At 39.2% G+C, this 9,976-nt stretch overlaps 3 protein-coding genes across 3 annotated transcripts; 2 read left to right on the plus strand and 1 right to left on the minus strand.

Annotated features, from left to right (window-relative positions):
* Positions 1–505: 505 nt before the first annotated feature.
* On the minus strand, positions 506–1,490 carry LOC115927737 (glycine-rich RNA-binding, abscisic acid-inducible protein-like). Its single transcript, XM_030993967.1, has 3 exons — positions 1,443–1,490; positions 1,060–1,174; positions 506–624 (listed from the first exon to the last, which is right to left on the minus strand). Exons 1-3 carry the CDS (start codon positions 1,488–1,490, stop codon positions 506–508), a joined length of 282 nt encoding a protein of 93 aa, XP_030849827.1.
* Positions 1,491–1,549: 59 nt separating this feature from the next.
* On the plus strand, positions 1,550–6,630 carry LOC105437645. Its single transcript, XM_030993968.1, has 5 exons — positions 1,550–1,559; positions 2,053–2,088; positions 2,647–4,241; positions 5,723–6,290; positions 6,575–6,630. The coding sequence occupies exons 1-5, from the start codon at positions 1,550–1,552 to the stop codon at positions 6,628–6,630; spliced, it is 2,265 nt and encodes a 754-aa protein (XP_030849828.1).
* Positions 6,631–6,817: 187 nt separating this feature from the next.
* LOC115927128 lies at positions 6,818–9,121 on the plus strand. Its single transcript, XM_030992599.1, has 3 exons — positions 6,818–7,329; positions 7,874–7,973; positions 8,820–9,121. The coding sequence occupies exons 1-3, from the start codon at positions 6,854–6,856 to the stop codon at positions 8,868–8,870; spliced, it is 627 nt and encodes a 208-aa protein (XP_030848459.1). The 5' UTR covers positions 6,818–6,853; the 3' UTR covers positions 8,871–9,121.
* The last annotated feature ends 855 nt before the right edge of the window (positions 9,122–9,976 follow it).

Below are 9,976 nucleotides of genomic sequence, written 5' to 3' on the forward strand. Positions count from 1 at the left end.
AATACCAATCAAAAACATGGCATATGGAATCAGGGACGAGATACCTTGTACCGAATGACCCCATCTCAACTGTCAGTAGATACCCTGTACAAGTCGTATAATACATATACTAAATGTAAACATGATATGAGGCATGACATGTCATATAATTTACCAAATAAAAATGTGTGCTGTTTCACCTGTATAACACCTGGCATCAATACTCAAGGAGCCATCATGGCTCCTTGAGTATTCATTGCAGCATTAATTAGCATTTTTGACATACATGTATTATCATGCATGATGCATGATAATACATGTATGTCAAAAATGCTAATTAATGCTGCAAAATTATCCAAACTTTATCATCACACACCATTATCCTTGATAACTAGACCCAAAAGCCTTGCTGATGTTATCTCAGAATGATGTCTTGAGTATAATTTAACACAAGCAATATCGTGAAGTGAAAACCAAAAACAATATGAACCCTCGCTGGCTACCATATAATACAATTCTGTACCACTTAGAGTCTCTTTCCAAAGCCATTGCCATCTCCGTATCCGCCGCTACCACCTACACCGTAACCGCCACCGCCTCCTGGTCCGCCACTGTAACCTTCACCACCTTGGTAGCCTCCGCCTGCTCCCGGCCCCCCACTCAGTGTTATTTAGGGTACGCATATGCTCGTACCCTCTTTTTGAAAGCACCCCCTATCTGAGGACTGCCAACATTTCCGAACCCCCCTTTCGCGGGCTTTTCGCGAGCTTTTCCTGCCTTGGAGACCCCCCTAAATCAGGAAAAATGCTCAATGTACCCCCCTAAATTCGGAATAATATCTCAGGAGTCCAAAGAAATGAGAGAAAAAAAGAAAAACACCCCCTTTTTAAAGAAATCTCCGGTTGAAAAGTCAAATACACCCCTTTTTTTACAATCCTCGGGCCGGACTTTGTCGCACGAAAAGTACCCCTTTACCGGACATTTTGGCAACACGCATGCGGTCATTCCGACCTCTGAGTGGGGGGGGGGGGGGGCCGGGCGCCTGCTCCACCCCCACTGTATACGGACCACCGTTATTACTTGGATAAGGCCCTTGGTTGCGCCCTCCTCCTCCACCACCGCTGCCGCCGCCACCTCCTCTCACTGGTCCATACTCTGATATTCTGACATCCAGGGTCCAGGCATTGACTCTAGACTAATTGGAACCAAAGCCACTGAAATTGTCATGTCATAATTTTGATCAATGATCCACCTTGAAAATGTCACACCGAAACAGGTTCACACAGAGTCGTGATTTGTGAATACACCCGCACTGTTAATACAATTGCAATTCATATCAGTCCAAGGTCACATTGCAGTCAGTGACCGATCAATACGCCGTACAATACTCCATAGACTTACGTGTCTAAGCTCAAGTCAATACTACACGGATGTTCCAATGTTTGGTCCGGTTTCATTCCTACGTCATCAGCACCGGGTTCTCCACCATTTGTGGCGAGGTACCCTTTCATTCTTCTTTAATAGTTCACAACATAGATCTTAGCACGAAATGTCACAATTCAGAAACTTTATGGTAGTTGGTACGTCAAGCCTTGCCACGGATAGAAGAACAGCTCTCTCTCTTCTTGGCCGTGGCTGGCTCACTTTATTTTCTGATCGCATACTGTAGATCGTAACAGTAAACACAAACATCGTAGCCCGTACCCTCCTACGATGCCCCCAAAATCGCACGAAAAATCGTAGACCAATTTATCGTACGGCGCCTGGGGCAAACGCAATCCTCGTCTTTCTCAATTGTTACTCTTTTATTTCACTTGTCATCCCTCTGAATTTATTATTCATTCATCCTGTCGCTTTCTCTTTTCTCCTGTTTCTCTTTTTTTCTTTCTTTCTTTCTTCATTTTTTCCTTCTTTCTATCTTTATAATATTTCTTTCTCTTTTCTTACTCTCCCTTCTCCTAATTCTTACTCCCTCTTTTTATTCATGTTCTCCTTCCCTTTCTTGCCCAAAGAGGCGGCACATTTGCCAATAACTCCCATAACCCCTCCCCTTCCTCTTGCAACGCCCCTGAGAGTACGGGGTCGTCCCAGGAGACCCAGAGCCCACGGGTATGAGGCCCAAGAGACAAATATACCACGAAACTGACAAAACAATAAATACATAAGGCATATAGCAAGAATGTCAGTTTTGTGAACCCTCTGAAAATAGAAATGTGTGGTAAAAGAATAGACCGGTCCAGCTTTAATACTTATTATAAAATAATTCGATATATAAACATAATTCGTGATTCAAGACGGATTGAAATTATTGACTTAGCGTCTTGGGAAGTGACTGCATGACTGGACTTTCCTTCACCCTGTCCATCTCTCTTCCTCAATATCTGTTTCAACAAGTTATTTAATTAACAGGAAAATATATACCAAAGATTTTCAATATCGATTTGGAGAGAAAGTTTTCCTGACTGATCCATACAGTCTTTTCAACGATAACAGCAGCGTTGAGTGCGTTTCTAGGCCTTTACTTCGTGGCAAAACTGAGGCAAATCGTCGGAATTCATGTATTTCAACGAGAAAACAAAAATCATCCCCCAAATCCTTGCGAAGGGGTTGATATATCATTTGAGTCAAATAAGACATTTGGTGTTATATATGCTTGTATCATTCCAGGTATCTACAATAAGAAGATCTCGGCATCATTGACTGTTGAGCGATGTCGCGAGAAGTTGGAGAATAAGTACCGAAAACATTTGTGCAAAATTCAAATGAAACCGTGGGATAAAAGTGATTATGCTGAGTTCAAAAATATGCACACGGTTGTCACACTGGTGAAGAAGGACGCTAGTGGACAAAACATGAACAAGAAGGAAATACTCAAGGGTTCTGTTGCTGAAATATTTTCAACGAAAGTAAACGGAGAACTGCCAGATCGAATCCTCATTTCGGCACCCGCTGGAAGAGGGAAGACTACGGCTGTCGCTAAGATGGCTTACGACTGGGTTCACAGAGAAAAGGGGTCAGCATTAGAACACCTGCCACTTCTGTTTGTTGTGAAATTCCGAAACACAAGTCAGCTTACATCGATCGGAGAAGCTATCAAAACCCAGCTTTTGAGTGATGTAGATGATCTTACACCAGAGGGTCTCGAGAGTTTCATTAGAGAGAATCAGAGAATCTGTCACATCATACTAGACGGGCTAGATGAGTATGCGGGTATCTCTTCTTCAAAACGAAGCTCAGAGAGCAATATTGTCAATGTCATTCGCTGTGAGGAATTTCCAGAGTGTCGAGTCCTTGTAACAACACGTCCTCACCTAGAAAACTTCTTCAATGATGATGATCTCCCAAGGGTATACACAAAAATGTGGATCGAAGGATTCTCACAAAAGAGCTCACGTGAGTACATCGACAAGTTCTTTGCTTCGACTTCGAATAATTATAACAGACATGGTCATGGTCTGAAGGTTTACCTTGATGAACAACCACTCATCAATGAACTTGTTAAAACACCTCTATTCTGTCTCATGGTCTGTCATTTGTGGAGCGAGGGGCTTTTAAACACTGAAACTACCACTCAAACAGATTTAATAGACAGCGTGAATGTATTTCTGATGCAACATGCCAATGCCCGATCAAAATCAAAAGACGAAATAACAGAGGAAGAACTTACTGAAATCATTCATAAACTGGGTAAGGTTGCTCTAGCTGGTCTAGTCGACGACTCTAAAAAATTGGTGTTTACGCCTTACGATTTTCGAAGAGTTCCTGCTATCCTTGATAGGGCATGCGAGCTTGGGTTGCTATCCAACATTACGATTCCAAAGACAAGGCTCCCACGATCCAACAAGACCACTTTCACTACCATTGAATTTTATCACAAGCTCGCTCAGGAACACTCGGCTGGGAAATACCTCGCTGCTAAAACGAAAAAAATTATGTTACGACTGAAGATTTCTAAGTTAGACAGACTGCTGCGAAACATGAAAGCAAACTTCGGGGATTATGAGAATCTCATCCGATTTGCTGCTGGCACAGATAACAGCATTTGCATACGAATAATGGAGGCGCTCCTTTCCAACAGCTTTATGGATGAGAGCGAGCGATATCGAATTCTCCTTGACTGCTCATCAGAGACCAAGGGTACTGAAGGAAATGTGTCTTCGTTTGTTCAAAGATGTGTAACTGCACAGAGTATTGTTCTAAAGTCACCAACTGTCTACACCGTCGTTGGGATGCAAAATCTTCCAATGGAACTAAAAGACAAGGTATGCACATTTTCATTTCACAAAATATGTTTACAATAATAATGTAATAAAGATTGATTTAGTTTCCATCACTCCGCTATAACTATAAGTCAAAGGGGTAAGATTTTTGTATTACATCATTGCTTAAAATTGACGGCATCTTATTAAATAATAATGCATGACAAAATGATCAAGACGTATGATTCATTATTAAAATCATTCCACGTTTGCCCAATTACGGCTTTAACCAAGGTACCGCATTCAAGAAACGAGAAAAATAATGCTATAAATAATACTAGATCCTAGATCCTATACCGTGTGAGTCAAACAAAAAAGTTTACTTCTAGAAAATTCTAGAAAATCTATAAACAGTAAATTATTGTTCATTTTATTAAAGAGTGTTTTATCCCAAATAATTTGGTATCATTTTTGTGTAGTATGTGTTCACGCTTGGGTGAATAGGTGGCATTGTTTGCAGAGTGCAAAAGTCGACTTAAGCCAAAGTGATTCCCACAGCATGTAATATGTTGGGATTAGCGGTGTTAGAGAATAAATTGAATGTATCAAATGGAATGCATTTCATATGCTTTTTGCAGAAGCAAAGTCACACACGCACACACACACGCGCACAAATGTTCGTTGATGTTTGATACTCGATATTTAATTTTTATGGCATGATTAATTTTGTTAGGGATGTTATTTGGATCTGCAAAAATCGATTTAATACCCAAATCCCAATTGTTTTATTTAAACATCAGATAAGCAACTTTGGCGCAAGTCTATTTTTGCACTCTCGCAAACAATGCCTCGTGTTCATTCAAGCGTGATCACATACCACACAAAATTGATACCAAATGATTTTGGATAAAACACTCTTCCTTAAAATGTATAATAATTTACTGTTCATAGATGATCTTAAAAAATAATTAGCAATTTTATAGGTGTTACTTTTTTTGACTCACACTGTATAGGAAAAATGATGAGACTCGGTAAATATAATGCAAGTAGCCTATGTTAAATAAAGAATCTGTAAATTTAACATTGGAGAAAATAAATCTATAACTTATGAATGTAAAGTAGTAGGGAAGGGAGCTACAATTACTTTAGCGAATAATATTCTCAGATAAGATCAGGCCGTAGTCTCGTTTGATAATGATTACCACCCAAACTGGAAATTAGATAGTTCAGACTCTGGTCGATTTAATTGTAAATAAATTGCACCTCCGCCGCGCCGTCTCTCCCTACGTGCTGCAAGCCGAAGGTGACGTGATATTTGGATTTCTAAGCCCGGCGAAAAGGCAGGGTGTAGTAGTTCGTTGATAACGCCATCTTGGGCGGCTCGAAGTACATGTAGAAAATATTATAGAGATGAAACATAAGAACCGCCCAGATTCTGGACTCAAAGATGAAATAGATATCTTCATGAATTTATCGATGTTCTGACTATTTGTCTATATATCTTTCTCTCTTCACCCCTCCCTCCATTTCTATCTGAACGCCAGGTTCGGACAGTAAAGTTCGAGAGGTCTACTCTGACTACCGACGTGACGAGTGGACTATGGTCCTGCCTCAAAGCCTTTCGGATGCTAGATACCCTCATCATCTCAGACTCCTCTCTCAGTTTCCCTCCATCTCCTCCTGAGCTTCCATCCGTCATAAAGTTATCAGCTCATAGAGTGACGTCACAAAGCTACGAAGAAGTGCTCTCGTCGATACCTGGAGTGAGAGATATCGATGTCTCTATCGACGTTGCAGAGACGAGCCACACTTCTCAGATAACCACCGCCTCCAGACCTATGGGCCAGACCAGGGCTGGGGATGAACAGTCTTTTGTTCATATAAGACTTCACGCCTGGTCTACACTCACAACAAACAGGGAGATCGATTCAGGAGAGTCTATTGGAGGGCTTAGTCTTCTATTTGGAGACCCAACCGGGAACCAACAGCGGCTGCATGTGTCCGGGGTCAAGGGCAGAGACGAAAACGATTTGGTCGACCTGTTTGTCAAGACTGAACAACTAACGTCTTTGAATTCGAGGTACTTAGAATTAGATCAAGATCTTAATTCAAGTACAGATATTTGTTTTCAATCCGCTTTTTAAGACGACATGAACACAAACCTTATTAAAATGTATTACTATTGATGTTTTTATTATTATTGCCATCATTATCACTTTTGAAACATGATTATTATCATTATTGTTATTGTTAGTATTGTTGTTTAATTAATTATCCAGATTACCTATGTGCAGATGGGGTGTACAGTTCACATTATTCTTTATTAACGTAAAATAATTTCCCAATAATTGATTTAACCATATTCTAACCATCATTCCTTTTTCAAATATTTGTAGGAGCGGAGGTGGTTGTCAAAACGACAGAGACGCCGTCCAGGTGGGTAAACTTTTGAAACAAAATCGTTTTTTTTAAAGGAGATAATTGAATAATTTACCTGTATTTTAATTTCAGTGGTGCATTTAGGCCTATTAAATTTAAACTTCACTGATGTGGAATCTCCCTACATTTAGTGTTAAATATTTATCTCGATGCGTATGGAAGTAACAAGTTCATCTGTTTGCATTTCATTGCAGCATGCTAGGCTTGAGATACAGCAGTGCAAGCTATCTGCTGAGATGACCAAGAAGTTGTGGTCCTGCCTCAAATCCTTCACCTCGCTGAACCAGCTTACCTTTGCAGATTCCTCTCTTAGTTTCCCTCCATCTCCTCCTGAGCTTCTATCCGTCACAAAGCTATTAGCCGAGAGAGTGACACCACAAAGCTATGAAGGTCTGCTCTCATCGCTCCCTGGCTTGAGAGATATCGAAATCACTATCGATGATGCAGAGAGAGACATAGCTCAGATCACGGCTTGTCTTCGTCGGACCGGAGGACAGCAGATCATGCACATCAATCTTAGAGCCCCGTCATCACTCCCATCAGAGAAGGACAGTGTATCAATAGAGACGATGAAAGGACTAGGTTGTCTGATTACAGACCAAACCAAGAACCTAGATTGGCTGCATCTGACCGGAGTGAAGTGCACAGACGAGGACGACTTGGTTCACCTCATCGAGTGCTGCAGAAAAGTGAAGTCGATGTCATACGTGTGGTAGGTTCTTGTTCAATTCTTGTATAAAATAGATTACAATCCTATGAGATGATTCTATTCAGTTAGTCTGCAGTGGTAAAGCATACTGATACAAATGCGTGAAGGGATGCAAAGGATAAAAGGTGGGTGTATTTTCCAGGTTTTGACCGAAAGTTAGGATGGGTTTGGTTTGATTATCGCTCTCATTCTCAATTGTTATTTTAGAATTGTTAATAACGCTATACACTAGCAATGAATAGAGTGTGAATGCCTGTATTGAAAATGTATATGCAGTTGCATTTATCAATTATTAACCGTCGGAATTAGCATTTAACCTTTCTGTTGTTGTCGGGTGCATCGTCTAAATAACGTCATGTCAACAGTGGCAGTTTCAACAGGTGTCAACCCCCCCCCCCCCCCGATCGTCAGCTACAAGTCTACGACAAGAGTTTGTGCATTTTCAATGCTTAGAAAATGCAAAGGCTGAGGAAACGACTCATATTCGCAGGGAATTTTTTGAACACCCAACGCACCTTACCTCCATCACTCTGTTTTCTGAACATAGGTTAGACAACTGTGGAACTAAAGAGGGCGGCAGACTGGAATCTCATCTCATAGTTCTTACTAACACACCACTCGGGTATCTCTGTGTTATTGTTGTTCATGTAAGTATTGCTCCACGTTGTGTGCACTGTGCACTTTCACTATTTTGATTGTTAATGTCTATAACAACTATGACGCCAATGTAGTTCTATATTATCGTTTACAGTATTTCATTAACAATTAATTTCCATTGTTCGGCCCATTTTACGTTTCCTTTGTGTTACTGTTACTATTTCTGCATCATAAGTTTTTTCAAACTGTTTCTTTACATTTTAATTCACGTATTCAGCTCTTTTGAATAGGCCTGACCCTCTGTCTTAATTGTTGTGCACCCATTTCCTACACATCAAATGATCAACATAACATCGAAACGTTGCTAAATAACATAATTCTTCTTTTGATTATTGTTCCTTCTGGTCGAATTTGCGCTGCAATATATTTCTTATCAATTCAAATATTTCTTTCTTTGTTTTCGATGCTATGATTTTTATTATGATTTATTATCTTTATTTCTCGCACGCAATTTAGAAATATTATGTTCTTAACCACTTCATTATTTGGCCCTTCATAATTTTAGTTTTTTGCCTGCTATCGTTATTACATGAGCCGATGCCCTTGTTTTTATTTTGTGGATTTTTTTTTTTTTTTTTAATCAGTGCTTAGTCCTATATGCTACAGGAGTAAGGCCCTGCGTTTCCCTATAAAACAAGTTTGCAATAAAACATTAGATATGTGTTCATTTCCAAATATCCTAATGAAATAAGACATTTGAATATATTAATTCGCTAATTTGTTAATGTAAATGTATTTGTTAGCATATTTTTCTTTTTTTCCAGCATGATTTTATTGTGGTTTATGCCTTTTTTGTTTGTTGATCTTAATATGATGTAATATGTCTTCTTCTTCAGGATGGTGGAATACTGGAAGGAGAGTCGTATCACATTTCTCACATTGGTTAAGTGCCAGTGATGAATACAAACTACCGGTCAATCTGACATGTACCATGGCCTTATACCTGACATACATCACTATGTTCGTTGACGGACCTCATACGTCATTTCTTACATTGGTTAAGTTACACTGATGACTATGCACACCCGGTCAAGTGGATATACGTCACTATGTTTAAATAATCATTAGGAACCAGAGCATATAACACTAAGTTCCCATAGGACATATATTTATTCAGATGGTCATATCTCAGCCAATACCTAACATATTCAATTGGTTTTCAACATTTGGACATTATCCTTTATGCTCTTTCGGAAAATGAAGAAAACATTGAAAAATTCTAAACGAAAACACACATTTTGTCTTGTCCTCATCGAAGTAAATCGCAAAAATGAACGCGCGCTTGTTTTCTCAGCTTCCGCTTTTATTTTCTCAGATAAGTCCAAAATAAAAAGTGTTATTATGTCTGTTTTCGTTGTTATCACTTCGTTCCATAACCATGATTAATGCAGTTAAGAATAGTTTACACTTGTATTAACATAATGAAAAAACTACAAACTTTGCGTTTTTATATAAAATTATTTAAATTTGCTGATATCCTTTACTTTAGATCAATAGGTAAACAAGACATATTATTATTTAGTATCATTATTATTAAGAAGAAAAAGGAGAACAAGAAAAAGAAAAAGAAAGGACAAAGAAATAAAAGGTTGTAGCAGTGGAAGAATGAAATGTCTCATTAATACAAAGAGAGATTAATGGTTCTTTTAGTGCAATGTTTCAGTTACTTTGTTTACCTTTGTTTAGTATTTGCCAAATAGGATTCTCCTCGAACGGAAAGAAGTTATTGTTTGGCCTTATTTTATAATTAGTCATGTTTATACAACTCACTCCCAGATCCTAATCAAATGATTGGTCATGCGCGGTCACATGTGATTCATTTACTGAGCCTATTGCACTCGTTTTAATGAAAAGTAGTGCAATATTTTCAAGGACTATTGAACTCGTTTTCAGAGCGCAGTACTGCGCGTAGAGGTTTGAGCGCAGCACTATGCGTAAATGGGTATAGAGGTAATAAGTGCGCTTGCTGAATCTATAGCTATGTGTGCGCACT

Source organism: Strongylocentrotus purpuratus, unplaced genomic scaffold (assembly GCF_000002235.5).
Source record: "Strongylocentrotus purpuratus isolate Spur 01 unplaced genomic scaffold, Spur_5.0 spur5_scaffold_20, whole genome shotgun sequence".
Taxonomy (NCBI): Eukaryota; Metazoa; Echinodermata; class Echinoidea; order Camarodonta; family Strongylocentrotidae; genus Strongylocentrotus; species Strongylocentrotus purpuratus.